The 25259-nt window shown below is 38.5% G+C and overlaps 1 protein-coding gene across 1 annotated transcript in view; it reads right to left on the bottom strand.

Moving 5' to 3' along the window:
* Positions 1-25259, bottom strand: part of ANKFN1 (ankyrin repeat and fibronectin type III domain containing 1) — a 62409-nt gene that overhangs the window by 26568 nt on the left and 10582 nt on the right. Inside the window, exons 3-7 of the mRNA XM_049811768.1 lie at positions 23472-23666; positions 21870-21983; positions 7445-7542; positions 5850-5940; positions 1927-2034 (exon numbers count right to left, since the gene is read on the bottom strand). Coding sequence (XP_049667725.1) covers positions 1927-2034; positions 5850-5940; positions 7445-7542; positions 21870-21983; positions 23472-23666 — 606 coding nt within the window. The remainder of the gene's footprint in view (positions 1-1926; positions 2035-5849; positions 5941-7444; positions 7543-21869; positions 21984-23471; positions 23667-25259) is intronic.

The following is a 25259-nucleotide window of genomic DNA, read 5'->3' as shown; positions in this document are numbered from 1 at the left end:
ATGTCAGTCAAATCATGCTAATTTACATTAATTAAGAATCTAGCCCAGGCCTCTGTATTATATGAAGTGAAAGACATTATTGAGGCTTTTCAGTCATATACAGTAGTTTATCTCAGATCCTTGATCAGACTCCTCAGATTTCACTCAGGTCGATAAATACCAGAATCAAATTTCAGAGTCAAAGTGATGTCATCATTCTTACTTTTTCTGCGAACTCTTTGTGTTGATTCTCTACCAAATTACTGAAATACAAGGGATTGACATCAGTCGTATATTTAAAGCAAGTTCCAAAGGCTCTCCTATTATTTTACAATCCTGATTTATCCAAAATGTACTACTGTGTAATGCTAGCATTACAAGCAATTATGAGATTTTTATTTGGTTAGAGGCAAGGGTGTTGCTCAAGCTGACTCCACAGTGTAGTACTGCTGCGTGTAAGCTCCCACATCCTCTTTCAGACATGCAAGAAAACGTTCTGAGCTAAACAGATTTTCTACTTGTTGTTATTTATTATTTAAGGAAAAGGAGTAGGGAGATCAACAACAGAGTTGTCTGTGCTTTGCTTTGAGACTGGGGTTAATTTCTGCAGCGGTGGAATTTTATAAGAACCAGGCACTGGTGTCAGATTCTCAAAAGCAGGGATTTTCTGCATGTTGTTTATAACTGCTTCTGTTTTGGGCTGGTATGCCAGTTAAACAATTTATACGAAGAATATTCTCAGCTATTCCATCACTTATTCCCTGTTGACTAGGCAAGTGGCCTGAAAGACCTGAGATATGCACTAACTTCAGAAAGAAAATACTGTACCATGGAAGAAAGACTTTAATAGAATGAAAAAGCTATGTAAGAGATAGAATACATCATCTGTATTTTCAGTACCAAGACCACCTGCAAGTGCTAATGCTTGTTTGAATATTAATTAGAGAAACAACATTTTCTTGCAATATCTCATTTCCCTTTCCAAGCAACATAGCGGAATAGTTTAAGTTGCTATGGTTACAATGGGTTGTGGCAGACTGTGGATCATCGTGATAGTGACATATTTGCATGTAAAGAACAAAGGCTGCATCTTTCCATTTCAGCCAGATGATTTTAGCCCTAAGTATTTCTATGATTTTAAATCAATTGATGAAGCTTGACATAACAGTCATACTAGGTGAAGAAAAATGAAAACTTCATGGTAGTTCAACTTTTCAGTTTAAAATAAGTTCCTTTGCAATGAAGCATTATTCCAGTTAGAAGTTTATTTTAAGAAAATAAATAGTACTTTTCAACAACCCATATAGAACAGGAGTTTTTATATATGCTTTAAAAAGAATGCCAAGCTGTTGCCTTGGCTCTTAAGCTATTAAAGGCGCAGTCTGTTTCTCATGAATGAAGAGCAAAGAGCTGGCTGAGATTCGAACTCTCTCCTAGTTTTGATCCATTCTATTTGAAAATGTAGCAATCTTATCTTCCCACTGCATTGTGCAAGTATTTTTCATTATAGATTGGCATCACGTCCAGTAGAGTACTTAGTGTCTTCCATTTGAAGGCAGCCAAGTCCCCTCTTTTGATCCAAACCAGTTGTTAACTCTCTAAAGTATTTCTTTATATGAAAAAATAAAAGAGAGATCCTTGAAACATTTTAGTGGAATCCTGTGTGAAACTAATTTGTAGGAAAAAACAAATCAATAGGTGTGTAGGGTACACAGAGAGAAAGGATGTGTCTGTGCTTGTGTGCATTCTAGCTTTCAGATGTTTTCATCCAACTAATTTCAAGGGTTAAGAGCAAGATAGTGCAGTAAAGTGATTCCAGATGGGCCAATATTAATATCTTTCTTTTCCTGATGAATGAGAAGGTATGACCTAGTTAGAAAACTGCTAAAATTACAGGCGCCACAGAGGCTTCAGCTGGTGCCCTACCACATAGATATTTATCCTTACCTCTGCAATTATAATGCTGATGAGCTGCTCGAACCTGCTGAAGGAGACGTTCCAGTGCTTCAGTGTGTCCCCTGTGCCGAGGTTCTCTTCCACTGCAGTCTTTCCAGTCTATTGAACAAAGGAAATAAACAGAAATGAAACACAAAGGAGCAGGAGAAGATTTTAAAATATTTTCTTGCCTCTGATACTCTTGGCTTTAGAGGAGTTTTACATCTGGGCACGCGGGAAAAAATGGCAGTTGTTTTTAAGTCTGCTGTTGTTACTTGTACAATAAGTTTCCTTTGCCTTATGCCGGCTAGGTAATTAATCATAATGATTATTAACAAAGAGCTCACAATCAGCTCCCAGAAGCTCCTGTAGTGACTGACTAGACAATGGCTATTTCTCTTCAGTACATAAATGGTCTCTGTGGCTGTAGTGTCAGAGCTGCTCTCAGCCTCTACCATACGGACACTCTCAGTACCTCACCAAGATCACACTACTGCTCCTTCTGCGTTTTGTTGAGACACCAGAAGGCTAAATAACTCTCTTACAGTTATACAGGAAACCGTTTGCAAAGCAGGGAATGAACATCTTCCTGCATCCAGAGCTAGCTCTGTAGCCAGAGAAACATGCTCTGAGTAAACTCGCTTCTGAAAATCTGGTCCCAGCAGAGACCTGAACAAACGCTGGCAATCCCTGCCCTAGAGTCTACAGTCTGCTCAGCACTGCACTCGTGAGGCAAGAAGCTGCGGTTTCTGTCCCACGTACCTTCAACCTACAAAAGACTGTTTTCACACATTTGCTGCTAGCTGCAATCTCAGTCTTGATTTAAAATAAAACAATCTCATCGCAAATAGGAGGATGAAACTGTGTGTATCAGAGAGGAGCTTTTTAATTCCAGATTTGACTATTTTTCTACTTACATTATATTGAGAAAAAAAGTATTGCACCAGTTTCCTGACTAAAAGTAATGATGGGTCAAGGTATTAGGAAATCTGTCTGCAAGACATGCTTCCATCTTGGTGGCATAGAGGCCACGTACATATTCACAGCCACCAACAAACAGTTTGCTCACTCACTAAATATACAGATCTAGTTTCTAGTGCAAGTTTGGAGTCAAGCATTCCTTCCAATGGGCTCACTATGCCAGGGATATAAACATGTATTTGCAGCCATTTAGTATAGCAGCTAGAGTAAGCCCCATGAAAGGGTGGAAAGAGAAGATATTTGCTATCCTGAGAGCCTGTAGGCAGTTGCAACAGCTGCAGAGTGGCTATCCTGCATGTCGTATGCTATTGCAGAGATCAAGGGCCAGGTGCATTTATAGCTCTGTGTAGGGAGGCCAGTTCTTAGATCTCCCGTGAGCAGCCGAGAGGAGCCAACTGGAACTCACCAATCTCAAAGTGCTTTGGTGTCATCAAACTGGTAGAGTTTCAAACAACCTCATGATTTCTCTATCCCAGTGGTTTCCAAACTTTTTGAGCCTCCAGATTGCTGACTACCTTAAAAATGACATGCAAATCAGACCAGCTTATCTCATTGTCCATCACTCACATGCTAATGAATAAGCCTAGAAATGTTACTGTCTACTTATGATTTCACAGACCAGCTGCACAACACTGGCCACCGCTTTCCAGGCTGCTACTGTGTACGTGGGGGATACAGGAGGATAGTGGCAAGCATTCACTGTCATGCCACACGGATGCATCTCCAAGGATGTCACTAACCTTTGATGCTCTGCGATTGGAATGGATCAGGATTAAGCCCTGAAGCTCTCATTTCCCTTGCATATTCTTCTGGCTGCTGTTACAGACAGCTTTGTAGAGTATTAATGTATTCACATTTAATTTTTAGCTTAGGGCCATATTTTGTTATGCAACACTGGTGTAATTTCAGGTTGCTGCCTCCTTGCCAAGCACAAATCTGCTAGTTTTCAAAACCAGTGGTGAAGGCAGTCACGTGGATAAAGAAGTTCTGCCCCCAGTAACCGCAGTGGTAAATAGCATCTTGTCACTCAAGCTATAATTCTGACATTAGTATTACTTAATGAAAGAATTTGCATTTAGGCTCTGATGGTGTCACTTGCTGTAAAGCTTGAGCATGTGTCACTAAGGATACTTAATGAAAATACCACATTCTTGCCAGCTACCTATATACAGTGTGCTGATTATGCCTAATGCTTCTGTGTTCATCAACAAAGAAACATACATATATATCCACAAGGAAACATTTCTCTTTGCCGTAAACTCACAGAAAATCCCATATATATCAAGTGACGCTCCCGCTCTCCTACAGGGAAATCCAAAAGACTCCTTTTGTTACCTTGGCTGCCTTTCAGAGACACACCAGCACAATGATTGTCCCAGGCACTTCAGCAGTACTCCCATGGATGGTACTGCTCTCCCTGGTGGAAGCAGGGACTTCACTGAGTTCTGAGCAGCTGCACATGACAACATGGCCCTAATGCCAGCAAGTCTAGGACTTTCTGCTACTCTAAAGCCCAGAATCCCTGAGACACTAAACATGGGAAATGAACTTAATTCTCTGCATAGTTTTGTGTTGATCCACTGAAATCTGCAGGAAAAATTTCCTTACATCCCAAAGCTTTGGCACTGGCACATATTGTCAGATTTCAGAAGGTTAATAACAGTGGGCAAGAGATAATCAAGGAAGACAATGCAATACGCTTAAAGGAAAAGTTCATATCGTACAAAGCTACGGTCTTAAATGCCACCTATCTTGCTAGGAGGAATAACTAGCAGCTACTGTAAAAGAGTCTGTATCTCAGCTGATGTAAATTTTTGGTTTGTGGGGCCAAATCCTGTGTTGTTATACCTGCCTATAGCCAAGGTAATTGCATGTCACTAAGTTATTCAAAACAACTCCAAAGTAGTGAGTTATCCACATAGCCATGAGTAGAATTTTGTCCCACGACTGTAGCACATTTTTGTTCTCAAACAGAGTATTTCTTTAGCCTAGTTCTGGTTTTATTCTGGGCTAAAAAAAGAGCAAGACTGAAGCAAAATAGGACAATGGTATTGCAAGAGCCTCATTTATCCAACCCTCTCCATTATGACTACTGAGAGTAGGTACAGATTGCTTTATTTTCTCACATTAGCATGCAAGGTTATTAAATTGTTACATTAGCCTAATAAAAACAAGTGCTAATGCAATAAAATGAAAAGTCCCACTTTACTGCATTAATCAATACAAGGAAAGCTGTAATATGCTGAGCCAGTTTGGCAGTGAACTCTAAGTCTGGAAAAGCAACTAACAATACAATGTGATTATAATAGATTAAAAATTACAAATGAAAAATCATAGTCCTAATGGAGTCTGAGAAAGCCTGTCATAGGTTTGAAAAGAAAGAAAGGCTTTTGGACATGTCTGGAACATTTTAGTCTTTACAGGCGAGATACTATCAACATGCATGTCCACACTAGAGTATTTTACATACAGGATAGTGTAAGAATGGTCCAGCGAATGGGTTCTATAATGCTACAAGGCAGAATACAAAATCACATATGATACATGTAAGTGTTTTTGTTCTAGCAGTTCAGATTCAGGTTTTGATCCATTCATGTACTGACAAATGAGGTTCTATATAGCAGGACTCTATTAAGAGAAATGAAGGTCAAAATATTTCTCATTTTTCTTAAGTGTTAGTGACTAGATGACAATGTTCTGTCAAAGGACTGGAGACGAATAAAAGATAAGACAAATAAATATACATATACATATATGATTATTTTGCTTATTTTTGGGGGGTGGAAGGAGTTGAGTTTTATTTATTTATTTATTTATTTATTTCACTCCTAGATGACATGGCAATTAAATCATGAACTCCAGAATATTTGTCTTTTTCTGTTCTTTGAAGAGGGAGAAATTCTTAGGAAGCAACACCACTAGTCAAACTAGGAGGGTAGAGAAACTCAACCTACTTGAAGGAGAAGCGTATTCAGGAGTAGATTTGCGTGGAGGTCCCCATCCTCTCATGTTGTATGCTGAAACATGGACATAATACCTCTGGCCCTGCAAATGGAAACAACTGGAGTCAAAACTGTCACTTGACTCAAACTCTTGGCTGTAATAACTGGAAAGCAGTCCCTCCCAAAGATGTTTTCTTTGAAAAACTTAAATAGCTTTCAGCAGCATTAGCTGATGCACCATGACAGATTGAAACCTAGTGCAAAGATCGCAGGACACGTGATCTGCTGAGGGTTAACAGAACACACCAATTCCAACTGACAAACCACAGTCTCTTCTACCAAAGCCAAACCCTGGGAACTCTTGCAATCAGGCTTCAGGAACAGGGACTCCCCCATTTCCTGTGGTATTTAGCGGAGTCTCTCTACCAGCACAGCGATGGAAGAAGCTTCGTTTGGCTGCCACTGAAAGCAGTCAGACCTTTGTCACTGATTTTGATGCATAAATCTAGGCCAACGGAAAGCACTTCTGAGAGTCTAACTTTTAATTTAAATGTGTTATATACTTTGGAGAGTATAGACAAACACACAGTGAGCACTGTTCTTAACATGTGTCTATGGAAATGACTGTGCAAGCTTGCTTGATTTTAACTCAAGAACAGTTACTCTGTTTTGTTAGAAAACGTGAAACAGAGTAAATGCATATTGTGGCTCAGCTCCCCGAAAGACAGTGTGCTTCAATCAAAGATTTCTTCAGATAAAAAGCTAGAAAAAGACAGTATTTTTTTTCTATTTTATGTAGGGGGTTTTATATTGTGCCTATTCATTACTCTTTAAAGTTAATTCTCGCATTTTGAGAGCCCATCTTTGGGGGCACTGTCCAAGGGTCACAGGCATACCTCCCCCTACTATAACTTTGTAGGCCTGATCCACTGTGTGGTGAATTCAGTGGAAAAGCTCCAGCTCAGCAGATGCTGGATCGGGCCCCTCTTATGATGTTTCCAGTGGAAATAGTTGTATTTTGAGCAAGCTTTATTTTCATCAAGTATTTTGTGAATCAAAATTTGCTTGCACAAATGGTCCTTAACAGACTGTAGGAAAAAGACTTTCAGACATGTGGTCAAAATTATTCTGCTTAAGAATTCATCAATTTTCTCCATCACTGGCCCAGTTCTTACCAGTGTAAAACATTTATACAAAAATAAATAACAAAAATTTAAATGATTGCCATTAACATCTGTGTTCCCAGAAGATGTAGAAGAGAAAGAACTGTTATTTTAGCTACTGGTCATCAGAGTCAGCACTAGGTTTTTCACGAGCCTTTGATCTGCACTAAGATTACCCTGTGATCCAGAAAACAGCAGCTTTCACTCCAGTCTTTTCTGATCTCCCCTAAGCATGACAGCTTATAAAACAGTTCATGCTGTTTGTCTATTCCTTTGTGACTTTCGTCTTATGGATACCAGACATATACTTAGTGAGTGGAACTTGTTGCTAGAAGAAAGGCACTCTACATATTACCAACAGGCATGGATGCAAGTTATCAATGTTTTTGTTATCACTGGGGTGGCAGGGGGCATCAAGATCTAAATAAGTCATTGGGCACTTACCGTTCTGAGACCCGTGATGGTGCACCTCAAAGACTGAAGATTGTCCATAATTATTTCACCAACCAAAGGAGAAAAGTCTTCTGAAGAGCTCCATTCCACTAGGAAAGAAATATCAGGAGAAAATCAAATCAGATACCAGTCCAAGCAAAGAAGTCAAAGCGCTTGGATCACTCACAGGTTAACTTTTCTCCTAGCAGTTTCCCATTCCATGTGGATACTAAAAGTCATGTTTAGCAATAATCTTTAGCAAAAATTCACACAATAATTAAATTATATCCCTGTGTATGAGAGAGAAAAACAAAATATTGCTCAAAAGCTTTTCAGGAAAGAATGCTTAAAAATACACTGCAATCAAAATTACATTCAGTCAACATTTGCCCTCATTTAAACAATTTCTGTTTAAAGAAAGAGAAGTAGTGGAAAAGAGTAGGTAGAGGATTTGGACCTGCTAATGCCCTTTGGCAGTTTATGCATCCAAACCAAGAAAAAGTACTGTTTTGCAATTGGATCTGCATAGGCAGGCATGGGCAGAGCGCCCTTTTGGCTCTACAGGTCCACAAAACTCTCATCACCTAGCCTTGGCTAATTTGTATAGAAATATCCTCCTTGGACTAAGTCTGACACTCACTGGAGTCTCTTCATTGGTTTCAGTGGGTTCTGGCTCTCTTGTCCAAGCCTGATGCTGCTGTGGTCACTGAAATTACAGAGCTCCACAAGGACCTGTTAAGTGGTATCCAATTTTGACGTGAATTAAGTGGTGCTGGACTGACACATGCCTCCCAACCCATCCTACAGCCTAAATTACAATGGGTACCTTCACCAAAATGCTCCCATCAACTTGTACAGACAACTCATATTCCTGCTTAAGGGGTTATGAAATTAGTAGTCCTGCTGTCAGTACTCTTCCTCAGGACTTGCAAAAATGAATGTACACGTAAAATAGTATCAAACAGACCATGAAAAACTACTAGATGATTTTAAAAAAAAAGAATATATGCAAGTGGGGAACTGGAGGCTGCAGGTAGGAAAACAGCCACTTTTTCTTAAATTATGCTTTATTAATGACAGGTACCATGATTAGAGTTAAGGTTAATCCCAGAGTCGTACCTCTGGGATTTAGTAACTTGTACCTTAAGACTCAAACTTTCAGGAAAACCATAGTGAAATTAATCTCTTAAATTATTCTACTGTAGACATGGGAAAGTCTCATCAATTTACTGGATTTACACCAAAGTAGAGAATTCAACCCCAAACTTTCCCTTTCAAATTCACAAAATAGTTTATAGATACTTTATGTGCATATTTATTAGTATTGGAGTCAATAATTTAGAACAGAGCAGAGGGTATAGGTATTTTAATTTCAACATGTGGAATTTTCATCTTCTGGCTGTGTCATACTAGTATTTTCACATTAAAAGAAAAAGGCTTCATAGAATTTTTTGCTCAGCATATACAACATTTAACTGCCAACACATTTTTCTAAAATAGCCAAGTATCAATAGCACAACTCATTTTTTCTTTCTCCTAAATGCTCCTTTTCTGTGATTGCAGTTTGTGAATGCACAGCATGTTCTGCAACATTTTTGTATTTTCTGCAATGAAAAGGATATTGGTTTCGTCTATTGTCTTTGAACTTTTTCAGGGTATGTTTTTCTAGTTTTCCAGGGGTTTTAAATACCTAATTACTGCCACCTTTAGTGGAAGCTATCTCTGTACATTAGTATGAAAATGTAGAGAGTGTTATGGTACTGTATTGTAGGTTTTTGTTGACAACTTAATTACAGAAATACTTATAAGTACCATTGAACTTGATGGCCCGTCAGAGTTTCCATTGTAAACCACGATTTTCAGGGTTTATAACTCCACTGTATTAAATCATTGAGGACATTGTATACACGCTGCAAACTTAGCCATGTTGTCTGTTTTCCAGAAGGATAAATTTGAGAAACCCTGTTCAAACTGCTGAACGTGTTATCAACAGGCTTGCAGTCACTTTAGAGAGCATTTTTCTTTTCAAAGATTCTTGTAAAGCAAGATAGTGTCACTCAAGACAGATTCTGCCAACAAATCCTGTATTCACTGAAATCCCCAGGCATGACTGAGTGTGCTTCTCAGCATGAGGGGCAGTGGTAAGGTTGCACTTTAAGCAGCACAAAACAAAAGCCAAGGCTGAAATAAGCAGCTTTAAGCTGCTTTTGAGGTTCCCAAATTTTTAGCTGTTCTATGGACTGGAGACTGCCTGAATATAAACTGGTAGTTCAAGAGGCATATTTAATTTGGGTAGCTTACACAGACAAACGCTGCAGCCCTGTTCTTGATGTGGGTCTCTTTCTCAACCCTTCCACCTGTATTCTGGCATTTAGAAAAGCGCCCCTAATATTTAGACATCCTAACACACTGTCTGAAAAGGAATTAACTGCCTTAATCTAAACAGGATTGCAATCCTACACGTTTGCAAGCATGTGTACAGCAGGAACATCATGATACTAGTATTAGGAGAAGCAACAGCATGGCAGTTCTCAGGAATAATCAAGGACCGCTGAATTACCAAGGGAGAAAAGGCTGACGTTGCCTTTCAAGCCATCTTAGGAACAGCTGAGGAAGTGAGGTTTGAAATAATAAATCACAGCTTTGCTCTGACGTTCTAGGGCAAACTGTTGCCCCAGCTCATGTTGTTAGTGGAACCCCGTGTGCCGGGGCAATTCCCTCATCCACTTGCTGGGTGACACCGTGATCTCCCAGTCCCTTGGAGGACAGCCACTTGCTAGGGAGAGCGACCGAGACTGCTCGTCCTCTCACAAGGTCCTGAGGAGGGCTGCGTACCCCTCTGATCCCCTCAACCAGCTGAATTTTCACTGGCTGCTAGGCCGGGGCTCAGCTGTGCTTCTCATTATACAGCCAAGTACTGCCAGCATTTTGCACTTATTTTTTTAGCTTACCGTGTGGTGGTTGAGCCCCATGAAATTGAAAACATAGGAATATGATATTAGTTTGTGGGTCAGGTTATGGTTATCATTATGATTGAGAACCATCCCCTTTAAAGGATATTTGCCTAACAAGATGGTGTATACAAAGTTACTCAAATTTTCACATATATATATATTTAAAAACTTCACATTTGGAAAATCCCCTGCCCCCCAGTTTCAATAAAAATTTCCATAACTGAAAAATAAATATTTTTTGAACAGCTGTGTTGGAACAGTGCCTTCTTTTCCCTCTTGTTTCAAAGTACTACTGAAAACATATCAACAGGATACACTGAAACATTGCTATTTCTGACAGAATGTAATTCTCTGACTCATGATATCTGTCATAAAGAAACTCATAACAAATTTTGGATATTTTTTGCTTACTTTTGATTTTAACAAACGTTTTTCCCCATGAATTTACTGATTGAAGTGCGAAGAGGATGACATGATATAGTTTTAAAGAAATGCAAATCAACTTAAATCATTTATCAATGAAGTTTATATCTCCTGTTATACATTGCCAGGTTTCAGCTTTTTACTGTAATGGTTGTCTAAAGATAATCCATAATATTCTACCACACTCGTTCATTGGGTTTTAAACATTTTAGAAGTCTGTGAATACCAGTGTTGCTATTTAATAGATGGGAAAATGAAAGCAAGGAGAGGTAGAGCATCTTGTTCACTCAGCAGACCCCAAAACAACATGGGACAAACTCCTATGTCCTATATAACATTTATTAGGCCAGCGTTGCTCACACTTTCTGGCTATGTGGGATATATATAGCACTTTCTGGTACCAATAAAAAGCTACATGTCCATGGTCTTACCCTTGTGATTAATCTGGGTCTAAAAATTATGTAACTTTGTGCATGAGAAACTCATAATGAAGATTTTGTTAAATCTCTGTCTACTTTCTGAGAGAGAGTGCTGGGAGAGACTGCTCTGGCAGTAAACAAAAAATATCAACCATTTGTGTAACTCTAAAGTACTTGGGACTTTAAGAAAGAACAAAAGGCTAGCTAACCTCAGCACTTTAGAAGTTGCATATAAAAATGCTCAAATATAAAAACCTGAGGATGAAGAGGGTCCTTTATAAGAGCCCGGGAACAAGAGCTGGTCTTGTAGACTGTACCAACTGTGCTGTAAAGGACCTGAAAGCTGTTGGGTGAATTAAGGATGGAGCGTATTCCAGTCCTGTTCTGAACACCCCAAAGGGCTGCTTTGTCGTGAACGCTGAATGTCTTTGCTGTTGCGGCTTTCCATCTGACACTTCACGTTATGTCAGAGCAGGGGTTTTTTGTGTGTTTAATATATTGGTGACTATGTGTTTTAATGAAGGTGCCCTGTATTCCAGAACTAGCAAATGCACGATGTGTTGCTGCGGTCGCCAAGATAAGTAGTAATTTTTAAATAAACAGCAGTATAAACAGTTACATAAAACTCATGTAAATTGCTGGCACATAATTTTAGACTGGCTTAAGTTATGTAACTTACTTGTGGCCAAGTTGGTTTTTTTTTTTTTTTTTTTTAATACTCAATTCATGCACTTTAAAATAAAGGGAGAAGTTTATTTTCACCTGTTTCTTTTCTACTCGCTATCTGTTATACTGAGCATGCCTTAAACAGCTTATCAGAGATTGACAGAGCGACAATAGACAAAGTGAAGGCACAAAATACCTCCTGACCCTGTTGTAGATTCACTCAGCACCTTCTCCTGAGTCAAGTAAATAGCCCGAGCCACACTAGAACTTGTCACTTCTCTTGGCATTATTTTTGCTTGCACTTAAATTACTCACTGCATTACTGAGTAGATTAATTAAAGCGAGGGACATGAATTCTCTGGCTAAATTGATGGGGTCTACAGAATAGCGTACTGAGCTGGGATTCTGGGTTTTATTCGCGCATTTGCTACTGACTTGCTGCGTGACCTTGGGCAAAGTATTATGCCACTACAACTTTTAACCCAGACTTAAGCAGCAAAGATTCTCTCTCCTTCCCTTCCTCCCCATGTCTAGGGCCTAGGGTGAAGGACACTGTGATCTTGGGCTTGTGTTTCCAAGGGCCTCCAAACAAATAATTGCATTGTTCAATAGCTTCCTTTGAAATGTAAAACTAAAAGAGAGCACTAACACCAGAAACCACTTCACACCATCTTTTTCTGCCTGCTGAACTTTAAAAAATAATTTTAATAATTTACTCTCATAATGTCTTAGCAGCTTGGTGTAAGGATATTGAACACTGCCATTTGTGTGAATAAAATCAGGATGAAAGTGCCAAACCAAATATTTAGATGTATAACACAAGTGAAGAGAATTGAACACTACTGAAAAGCAAGAATCAGTTTGTTGGTGTAGATGGCATCACCGGCTCAGATGGAGAACATTGTTTGCAGTATTTGGTCAGCTCCTCCTAGCTGTCTTGAACTGTTCTTTCCAGCTTGACTTAAGAAAGGAACCCAATTTTTGCAGATTTCGGTTCAGGCTTTGGTCATGCCTCTCTCTTGTTTGGAAATTCTCCAAAGAATGATAGGAGAAAGACAAGTCATACCAGCTGTAGGGAGTACTGACAGAGATCCCAGCATAGTGCTTCCATTAGGAAAAGACAAATGTTTGGCACCGAGAAGTTTGCAATTGTTCCCATGGATTTGTTTTTTTGCATGAAGGGTATAATCCAACCATAAATGCAGACTAATGTAGAACGTCTGGAATTGGTTGCATCGGCTTAGTAAGAGCGTAGACAGGGACAATATGGTAAGAGCCACAGCATTTATAAAAGGGACAGGTGAACTTTTCATTTGTTTGTTTAGGGACTCTAACTGGGATTTACTACAATGCCTAAGGGACTTGGGCATATTGGTGTGCAAACACAGAAGTTAAAACAGTGTAGTGATGGCCTGGGACTAAGATTTCTAGATACTACTAAAATGAAAACCTGAGCTCCTACGTGCTCTAAGTACTAGTGTTCATTATTTTGGATCTTATCTATTATTTCAGTTATTTCTGTAAACTTATTCAAGGCTTTTCATACTGGGTCAGTAGAAACGTCAATAAGGCTGAAGAGGAATAAAAAAGATGCGAACAGCCAGCACTGTGTCCACCTGAAGTAAATAAAGCACTGCTGCGTTTTAATGTGAAAGATCTATGGGTGGGTTTAAGGGCCTCTCATCAGAAGAGTACCAAGAAGAGTGTTCCTAGACTATTCCTAGAGAGCACATCTTCATTTGAAACTTCTGTGGCTATAAATCTTCATCATACATGTTTCAGAGATTTTTTTTAATAATCAAATACTTTACTTGCAGTAAAGCTTCTTCCCTAACAGCTGTGGGCTCCTTTACCTTTTACGCCTGCTAATAATAACCGGTGATGTTAAATAACCTTTCTTGTGGCCCTGTTTCTGGATGTTCCTTTGACCCAGGCCAGAATACTCTATTTTATGTCTTGATGTTTATGGGAAGCATTATGACAGCAGGCTGTGTGCCAAAGACACATCTTTGCTTGATCATGGCTTCACTAGTTCATCTTATAGCAAGTCTACATTATATAAATGATTTATAAGATACTATTTTTATTGCATTGTAATAAAATTCTCACCAAGAGAAAATAAAAAAAATTATTGACTGTTTTTTTCACAAGTATTTAATTATTGTTTTCTAAGTACTAACAATTCTTTATCTATTTGTAATAAGGTCAGCTATTCCAGTACAAAGAAGGAACTTTTTTCCTTTCTGTTAGTGAAAATGACATTTCTTACTAACATTTTATAAATAACTAAGAAAATGTGCCATGTGGGTGCATATTGTCTTCCAATGTGGGCCAGTGGTTAAAAAGCTACAATGGATTATAATAACAGCCAAGATTTGTGTCTCAGCCCTGCAATGCAATGACAAACATATCCCGCTCTGGCCTTGGAAAGAAAAGTGGGAGAACATAAGTGTTGGAACTGTGAAAAGCGATTGGAGAATAAATGGGGTTCTTATGCAGAGGCTTCACATCCTAGAAAGGTATAACAGGCTTGTCTCCAATTCTGCAAATTGCCACTCCCAGTGGGTAGGTTTTACTCATCTAGTCTGCGTAACCAAAGCTGGTGGGGAAGCTTATGAACGTAAGGACTACTTATTTGTGTGGAGCATGCATGAGTTAGGCTCAGCTTCTTCCCAAAACATAATACATTAAAATCTAATTAATAATGAGCAGTTGGGAAAATGCAAACAAAAAAGTAATCTATCACAATGTATGAGACAAACGAGAACACTGCACAGCACTGTTAACAAAGAAAATAAACACACAAACACTAACTCAAGTAATCTGTTTAATGGGATTCCACTGCTTTTCCTCCGGTTCTCCTGTAATATATTTTTTAAGAAGGACTTAGCTGCATAGATGTTAATTAATTATATTTAAGGCTTTTATTTCTTTATAAACTAATCCCTACAGTAACTTAAAGAACTGCACTGCAGCCAGGTGCTGCAGGCAAAACAGTCTTGATTTGGGGTATTTTTACTTAATTTAATTTACTGCCAATTAACACAAACTTCTAATCACTTATTCAGAATGAGAAGAAAGAAAACATAAACAATTAAACAAATATTTAAGTGAACACCTTTCCACTGCCTTTCCCAGGCTCAACTTAAGCCAAACACCTATCCTCCCCCTTTCCTCCGGTCAACTTCCCTTGTCTCCACCACGGGCTCCACACTCAGCCATGGGGTTTTCCATCGCATTTAGAGCTAGCCGGGCCAGTTGTGACCAGCACCCAGCATCTGCTGACCCCCTCCCACACCTGTGGCCCCTGGCTACTGAAACCTGCCATATAAGCCCAATACAGTACTCGGGCATGAGCTAAGCGAGTACTCACGCATGGACTCATTGGTTGCTCAGACATGAGTTAATAGGGCGCTCATGTGTGAACCAGCTGGGTGTTCATTAGTAAATTAAATGGGTGCTCATGCATGAACTGATTGGGCGCTCATGCATAAATTGATTGGGTGTTCATGCGTGAACTAATTGGGCACTCATGCATGAAAACAGTAAACCCTGCAATTTATGCTCGTACATGAGGTAAGAGTTCGAAGCAGATCCAAAGGCCCGATTCCAAATTTACATTCATTTATCAGTTCTGTGGGTCAGATCTAATTACTAGAACAGTATCGGTTTTGGTTGGAGAGGCAAACTGGCTATGTTTTAGACCCTTTATGCTTGTAACTGGTCCAGAAAAGCCCATGATGGACCAGAGAAGACTTCAGACAAAGTGGTGAGCAGGAAACTTTGCCGCAATCACTTTGAAGACATGCTGGTTTTGTTTAAGTCTCCAGTGAGGAACCATTCCCAAACCTATGAATCAAAAGATCTGCTAAATTAGGAACCTCCTTCAAGACGGAAGCTGAAGGTCTTGAGTTCCAGTCCTGCCACTGACTATAAGAAATTCACCTCTTCTATGCAATACCTATGAATGGGAAGCTGTAACACTTAGCCACATGCAAATAATTTTTAAAAATAGTTGTTAATTTTGGTAAGGCAAAGCAAACGTAAAAGGTAAAGCAATGTCTAAAATTTAGCAACATCATGATATGAGCCTTTTTCTTAGACACCAAAGGCAGACAAAACTAGAGCCTCTATGTCTGGGTTTTCTCATAGCCATTCATCTTGAGCTGCTGTTCGAAATTCCTATAAAACACAAAGCAGGAGGAAAGAATGATTGAATTGAGTAACTGGTGTCTGATCAACTATATTAGTTAACTACACCATCACTCAACATGTGACCCATGTTCAAAGGTGGTTTTAAATACACAGCAAACTTAAAAAATAGTAGTTCTTAAATTTTAAGTACAACACATACTACAGACATTGACAGGAGCTAGAAATAGAAAGGTTTGTTTTAACATTTATACATTTCTGTACTTGCTAGGCATAAAAATAGAAGGCAAATTGCACAGTCCTGTTAGCTACCAAAATGTAATGTGCAAATAAAGTGCCCAGGAGACCTAATAAAATGCCATAAATGAACTACTGTAAAAAATATCAGACCACACCTATTCAGCAGGATAAATTCAAATGTCTTACAAAGAAATGTATTCTCTTTCCTTTTTATGGAGTAAGAACTGTTTTGGGGAAAGAAAGAAAGAAAGAGTTTCAGAATATACAAAGAAACTTTGAATAATAAGTGAAAAGGGTTTCAAGATCAAGTTGAATGCAGAATGCTACTTAATTCCACTATAGACTGGAACAGGATCAAACAGTGACATAGCATCTACTGTAGAAAGATGCATAGGTATTAATATTAAAGCACCACATTTTCATACCTAAGATTCATTTCTAAACGCATTCATTTCCATAAGCAGGGTTCTTCTAGATATCAAAGAAAGCACAGACTTGCTGTTTTCTACTCTGACACTTCTATGGGAACAGTTAATTGCCACCAAAGTGGGGAAAAAAGCTGGACACATATATATATGTGTGTATATATATATATGTGTGTGTATGTATTTAAGTCTTTATGTAAGCCCTACCTATTAGACCAGGCAAACCTGTCTGGAGTCAAACCCACTGTACAGTACTAGAAGGATCACTGCAGGAATCCTGCTAGGGAACTAATCCAAACTTGATCAAATATGGCAAGTCAACTATTGATAGACAAGTCAAATACATAATTACAAAACATAAGTATATGCTGTTTGTATGTGCTCACAGGGAGAAGCAGAAGCCCATGCAATATGATAAGATGATTTGGTTGTGAAAGGATTACCCCTGAGAGTAAAAGATGCAGAATCACACAAATATTGTAGATAGCTTTTGTAAAAGCTTTGAGGTTTTTCACGCTGAAATTTTCAATGAAAAATTTCCATTGACAGTGACGTGTCAACTGAGAATCTCAAATACAGATTTTTTTTTTTTTGAGCTACAGAACTTATATCATATAGGCCCAGCCTGGCAGGCTTCCTTATCCCATGAACTCACGTGCTGACCCTTAATGAAAAGGTAGCTCCATTCATTCTTTAGTTGAGACTTTCAATGATAACACCAAATTGCACCAGCCTCTCCTGGACAAGGGTACTTGCCTATAACCGACCCATTTCATGCAGCCATGCAATAGCAACACACTGTGGCTACTGCATATCTAGCTAGGACTGCACCAGTGATTTAAAGACAACTTAAATTTTTCTCATGCAAAAAATTCTGAAATGAACCACAAATTGCCTTGGAAGAAGGAAGGCAGGGAACAACTTTTTGTCAAAATTTAAGCAAGACATAACTCCTCCTTTCCTGACCCAAGCTGGCTTTTTTTTTTTTTTTTTAGGAGCTACACTGACATAGAAAATAAAAAAGTCTTCTCTCCATCCAACAGAAATCCTAGAAGGCAGCTGGGCAGTCCTGACAAACATGACATATTCTGCTAAAATAACAAACTAACCAAAAAGGTAACAAGGGCTAAAGTAGCCTAGACAATTTAGCATCGCTATCTGGAAAATAATTTGGCACCCAAGTCCACAGCTACATCCAAACAGAGTGAAGATCAGCTCTGTTTGCTACATCAAACACGGCTCAGACATTTTTTTTCTCTTCCTCTCTCTTCAAACATAAATAGTTCCAGGCTCTTAAATAAATTGGCTCAACTTTGGTTATACAAGCTGTTTCATTTTTAATCCATAGATATTTGTTTAAAAATTGTAAATAAAATATAAACAGAGATTTTCCATTGCATAGTGATCCTTTCCAGTAGGTAATGATCAGAGCTATGTCTATTTTTCTTCCTTATCCTATACTTGGGGATCACAGCATTATTATGACTACTTCTGACGGGAAATGGACGAAAAAATTATTATGCAGCAAGAGAAGGTTTACTTGTACTTATTCACTGTAAAAGCATAATAATAATTGGGTTTAAAATGCACAGAAAATAAGTGCAACAAAATTACTTGCCATTATTTATAATTTTGTTCTTTAAAAAAACCTGCTTTGTTTATATGTACGTGTTGTGTGGAATATGTGAACCCTAGAAAGGCTAATTAGTGAAAGACAACAGTTCTTAAAAGCCCTACAAGCACTTACCACTTGGATCTATTGGGAATGTTCCTAGGAATCAAGTGGTGCCTATCTGGATTATGTTGCTGCTGGGATTTTTTGCATCAAGATAGTTGCAGTAGTGTAGCTCTAGGATAAAAATACATCAGTAACAATATGACAGTGTAAAGAGTAGGTTCACCCTAGCTTCAAACTGTGGCGAGTTATTTTGTATACTAGTGTGGAACGTTTTGATTGTGTTTTCAAAGATGTAAAACTAAAGCAGGTCTTAAGTACCTCCACAATGGAATGTAAAGTTTGGCTTTAGGGTACGATTAGCCAAGGGCAGGGGTTTTTCTTCTCAATATTACAGTGATGCTTCACATCCTTCCTAAAACTGGCTGGGGTGAGGTGTCTCTGGCTTTGAATCTTTCTCTAGTATGGAGCAGATTATTACTATTATTATTGATTTATGTTATGCCTGTCTGCTTCCAGCCTCAAAACACTTTACTAAGTTACAATATACATAGGAATCATTTCATGTCAGCCACCACCACGCTGTAGCCTTCTCTGGAGGGAAGCTGAAGGGAGCCATTAGGATGGTGCCTGCAACATTAAACAACAATCCAGGAGAGGAAGTAAAGAATACTCTGGTTCCTTAAAGCAATGGCTCAACAGAATGCAGTCACTGAACTGCCATCCAGCTGGGACACCAAAGTCAATACCCATTCACCGTGTGTGGTTAAAATTAAATCTCCTAATGAAGTGAGATGGTTTTAGTGGTTAGAGAGTGAGTGCAAAGTATTATGCTCCTGTATTATTATTTGCAAGCTATACAGCTAACAAGGGAAAAGATCACACACAGGAAAATAGCAGACAGTTAGATAATGTTCCAAGCCCAGTTTCTAAATGACATTTGGGCAAATAAAGCTTTGGAAAAAATATGTCGAAAAAAAGATGACACAGAAAAAGGGAATTGCCAGTTTCTCCCCGTTTTTAGGGAACTAAACTAAACTGAAGTGATGTTAGTTTTTATGCCCTATAATTCAGGTCCAGAGAAAAGAACGTTATTAGCTTCTGTTAATGAGCAGGTATTCCCTAAACACTGCTGCAAAAGCTCCTGAATTTTAATTTGCTTAGGAAAAGAAATGGTAAAGTACTGAGGGGAAAAAACCCCTAACAGCTTATTGTTGTTCCTGAATTAGCAAAATGCTTAGATGGTTTTCTGGATAGGAGGTTTATATATCTGCCTAAAAAGATCCTCTCACAATGTTATCGAGCTCTCCTTTCAGGGTTAGTAATTGCTAGCTGGTTCTAATCATTCTTGCAAGTGATCATTTGAAAGGTTCATTTTATGACCCCTCAAACTAGCACAAAGAATCTCACTCCATAATGTAATAAACAATTCTACAACCAGTGCTTAATTAATTCCCGAAAGTCACCAAAAGGAGCTATTAATGATCTTTCTTTTTATCTAACCATAAATATGCAAGTCTCCTGGGGTAAAAGATTTAAAAAGAACATTCTGGCAAAACTAACTGTCAACTTGGTAAAGCATAAAATGATCACCAGTGAGGGTAATTCGAAATACAATGGCAGCGCTACCTGGTCTGATTAGAAAGTTAGGTCAGGTTGGATTAAATGTCTCTGAATGTTGTGCTTACCAAAAAGAGGAAAGAATTGACATGGTGCAAACCAGGCTCAACCCAAAGGAATACACAAGAGAAAAACACTACAACCTTTAGAAAATTATTTTTAAAAATCAATTCTATTGGGGAATTTCCTTTACTGTGAAGATATCAACAATCATTGTAAAAAGAGCGTGGACAGTATTTCAAGGTTGGTTAAAATACATGTATTACAAAGAGCAGGCTGATATTTTCAAGAGAACTTAAGTGTTTTAGGAGCCCAAGTATCATTTTCACAAGTAAACCAGGCACTAGGAAGCCCTTAAATGAAATTTAGTTTCCTGGCAACCCAACCCATTGCTGAAATTAGATTTAGGCTCCTAAAGGGCTTTGATGTTTTTGAAAATCACACTTCTGCAGCACTGCACAGCTGACTAGGTGTAATACAGTAATTTACCCTTCTACTGAGGCTATCGGGAATGGAATCACTTTGATGGCTTTAGTGATGTCTGGGAGGCTGGGTTTTTTTTCTCATACTGTAAAAAAAATTTTACTGGGCATAGCCAGTGATGACTGGAATCTCTGACCAGAAGCAGGGGCGGGAAAGAAAGGGAGAATCTGCCTTTTTCAAAATAAACTCATGCAGTCCTTTGGGTGCTTGTGCTTGATGCCAGTGGAGCCTGTGCACCAGTATGTGCCACCTTCAGAAGAGCTCCATGAGCTGTTGAACCCTCGATGGACTGAGGCTTTCTGAATCTCTTCTGTTGATGCAATCCTTGTGACACCCACACACGGAAACATGAAATAGACTGCCCCACAAGTCAGCCAGTAGTGTTCTTGCTATATGTATGGAAATCCAAGGTTCGAGTACCTCTCAAATGAGTTTTTAATTATTAATACAAAGAAACAAACACAACAGGAAGCATTAAGAGAGACACAGTGGGAAATAACTAAGAGGACTTTCAGGCTCCCCACTCCTTGACTCCCCTGGGCTGAGCAAAGAAGGCCTCAGATCTTCAGAACAGTGCTTTTCAGTCTCTTGACCTGTGGAAAGACTCAGGCTCCCACTGGAAGATGGAGGCTGCAGATTGCTGCATGTAATACTGAAGAACTTACTGTTCCAAACATTTTAGAAAACCTGGAGGTTCCTTTAAACAGGAAATTTTAAAATTTCTCATTTTTGTTCTAATCTTCAATAAAACTTTTTTTTTTTTTTTTAATGTTGCAATTTCCTGTGGAACAGAAATTCTGTTTTAAAACCATTTCTATTCAACAGCGCTATTCAGATGGAAGCATTTTCCTATTCATTCCACTTTGCAACTAACTGGTGCCACCCCGAATGTATTGCTCTTCCAAGAATGATGTGGCAGCCCTGGAATAGCTAATTAGTTGGGCTGTATGATGCCTCTGCCAAAAGTTTCAGCTTCCAGAGGCATTCCTTGAAGGAATGGTGGTGTGGGTTTGGCATTTACAAGGATACATATGATTTCAGGAGCCCACAGGCACCAAAAGTTAGCTTGTGTTTTATAACTGCTCATCTCAACCCAGTCATTGAGCTGATGTCCTAACCACAGTGAGTCAAGCAAACTTCTGCAAAGCACTCATGGAGAAAGGTTTTGGTTAATTTATTTTTTCTTTTTTTTAATAAAAATATTGTCTTTGGGGAATCTTTTAAGAAGATTCCACTTTTACAGCTATTAAATGGGGAAATAATTAAATTCAAACATTACTAGCATTGTAATATAATCTCTTGTAGATAAATACCTTTGTCACTTAGCCCTCAAATTTTTGTACATTGTTAAGGTAAATGAAAGATGTCTAAACCCAGTACCTTTATACTTGGTCACCACAGCTGAGTTGACACTCAGAGGTTCTTGGAAGGTGACAGTGAGTGATGTACTGCTTGTTACCATGAGACAGACATTGGTTGGCGCCTCAGGGGCTCCTGGGAGAGAAGAGAAAACATCAGCTCTTCAGCACAACAAATCCTATTCAAACAACGTTTCTGAGTCTTCAAAGAACCCACTGAAAATCACCCTGCAATTGTGAGCTTTGGGTTGTAGGTGTTTGTGTTCTCTGCCTTTTGAGCATTTTAATTAGTGCCCCTGCTAACAATATCCTGCAGACACCATTTGTTTCTATCATGGTTTTTGGCTCCTTTCGGTTAAAAATATCTTCCTGCATATATGTAACCCAATAAAACAGATTCATGCTAATTATGTCAATGAAAAGCCCCTATAAATCTCTTGGGGTGGGTAGGAGGAGAGAGAAAGGACAAAACCACAAAGACCTAATTAAACCTTTATGGTTTCACTAACAAACTCAAATTTATCAAATAACAGAAAACATTTTTACATTATTGTGATTCAGAAATTGCAAATTCCACAAATATTTCAGTGTAGCAGTTCAAAATACAGTTGTCACTTGAGGCCTAACATCCTTTTTTTTTTTTTTTAAAAAAAAGCTTAATTCACAGAATATCAATCAGACTCAATTCAGAAATCAAACACAAAATGTCATGACTTACTGCTGGGATTGATTTAAAAAATCATTATATTAACTCACACTACTGCTATATTTCCTGTATTTAGTATCTAATACAAGGAGTACTACATCTGTCTTGAAGAAGTAATCTTAGAATACAATAAATTTGAGAAAATTATTTGTAAGTACACTTATATAAAGTTGGTTGTAAAAACGTTAATGGCAATGATTGTATTTCATTGAATAGGATACAGCTAAAAGATCTACATGTGAAACAATTCAGCCCTGTTTACTCCTTCCCATGGGCCCAAATTCACATTTACTTTGGGCACAGACTCACTTGTACAACTGTTTAAAGTTACCCAATCTAAGACTATGCTGATGCATCCATACATGGATGCCAAAATTAAGTTTTCACAATTTTATATGTAAAATGAAATTCCATTGTTTGATCAAATGTTTAGAACAACTCCATTCTTCTAAAACAGAATACTTAAAAAAAATATCAAATTACAACAGAAAAAAAGGCCAATGTCCCCCCATCCCTTCTCTTCCCTATTCACATATTCTTTTCTAATCACCCCATTGTGAACTCTGAGCACATTGAGATTCAGGAGCAAATGTGAAGAGAAATAAGCAGGACAGAATCATTAGATCCTGAACCAAGAGTTTGGAGGTCTCATCAATTTTATGCAGCCCACTCCTAAACTTGCTATGTGCTTGTTGTGCTCAGATATTTGGTCCCCGTTGTTCTAACATCAATTCCTTTCTCATTCTTGGGAAGGCCGTTTAGTAGTATGCCTCAGTTTTCCCACCCTAACATTCATCTGCTTCACAGCAGTGCTGTGAGGATCAGTTAGTGAGGAGAGCATCTTTGCTCAACAAAGGCAGTGTTTTCTCAGTTGTAGAGTTCTTGTCTTGAATTTTGCAACTACTTTCTTCTACTTACTAGCATGCTCGTAGCCTGCCTTCATGCGCTTGTATAGCCTGTATCTCCATTCCCATGCTTTTAGTTGCTTCTCTTTTTCTGTGTTGTCTGTACCAAGGCCTTCATTCATCACTTGTGCAGACAATTCAGTAACTCGCTGCTGTGCTTCCTGGACCAATGTACTCAGATGCACTGACCTGCTTTCCATGTTAACAACTACCAAGAAAAGGGAAAAGTAAGTGATTGCTTGGTGGACTTATGTGACAAAATTCTGGCCTTACGCATTCCGGTATAACACATGTAAGGTCAAATCCTTGAAGACTCTGCCTTCCAGTAGTTATCTTGTCATCAAATGGGCTGGAGCATGCCAGTCTGTACCACTTAAGGATCTGGCCACTTAAATGGGATTAACAACATTAATAAATTGAGCAAATTTTATCTTCTGATGTTTCTCATATGCTTAAAAATGTCTTAGACTGAAATCGCATATATGTTTTAAGTTGGTGGAATATTAAAAATGACTTAAAATAGTAAAGCATTTGATTTCTATCTAACCCCTACTTTGCCATAATATCATAACCTTTCATAGAAAAAAAGAAGGTTGTACTGGTTATAAACACATACAATATATAAATCTCTACAAGCAAAGAGAGATCTAATGGGCAAACTTAAGAATGAGAGTTTTGTGCCTAAGGGCCATGGCTGGTATGGAATGGATCTCTTTCCAGGTTTCCTTTGTGCCAGAATTTTGCCCATGTAATATCTGATTAGTCCTCTGACAGACTGGACAGATAGAAAACAGCTTGACACATGGAGAGTTTGGTTTTCTCCAATGCTCAGAATAATTGTAATTTGACATTTAGCAGTTCGGATTGCCTGTATGAACTACTGCGTGCTACGTAAAGGTGAAAGTGAAGATCGCATAGGTTACAAACTAAAATAGGTTTGATTTTAGCCCAAGTCAACAAGACGGTGAATCAAGCCGTATTTTCAGAAATGCTCTTAGCCTGAAATTGTTCAAACTATTTGCAGTTTAGAAAATAGGAGTTGTAAAGGTGCTTAATCTGAAAAGAAATGCAACCACTGATCTGATGTATGCTATTTCCTGCATATTGAACGAGAGAAGGAGTTCTGAAATTACAGACAATAACTTTTCTCTGGTGTCTGGTATTTTTGCAGAAGAGCTCTGAAATAGTCTTAATTTAAAAGACCCCTATTTACTGAAAACACTACCCTAGCACAAGCAGCTACTCTTAGCAATGATGGGGAGTTGCTATGTAGGGACAGCCAGGCTCTTCATTTCCCTAAGGTTTTTAGAGGAGCAGCGTGAATCTTGCACAGGATGCACCGATCATTCACCTGCATAAGCCAGGAGCAGTACACATTTCTGAAAACTTCAAACTGTACCATATAAAGGACCAAGACTCTGACACATTTTTGATGAGCGAAGATGTCTGAGCACACGAATGTGTTTTTCCTAAAGAGGAATCATAGGATTATGGGACAAATCAGATTGGAAAGGACCTTCTCTAGTTCAACTTTCTTGTTCAAAACACGGTCAGCTATGAGGTCATACTAAGTTACTGAGGTCATTACCCAGTCTGGTCTTGAAAACTTCACAGGATGGAGGCTTTACGATGACTCCAGGCAACATGTTCCACTACTTTACTGTCCTTATGGTGAAAAAGGTATTTGTTTTATCCAGTCTGAACCTCTCATTTTAACTTTTGCCCTCTCTCTCTCATAACAATATCACAATCGAAGTTTAGCGGAGTCTAAGAATAACCCTGCATACTAATGTGGAAAGCA

This window comes from Accipiter gentilis, chromosome 10 (assembly GCF_929443795.1).
Source record: "Accipiter gentilis chromosome 10, bAccGen1.1, whole genome shotgun sequence".
Lineage (NCBI taxonomy): Eukaryota > Metazoa > Chordata > Aves > Accipitriformes > Accipitridae > Astur > Astur gentilis.
The sequence above is the reverse complement of the archived record's forward strand: the minus strand, read 5'-3'. Positions and strand labels throughout refer to the sequence as shown.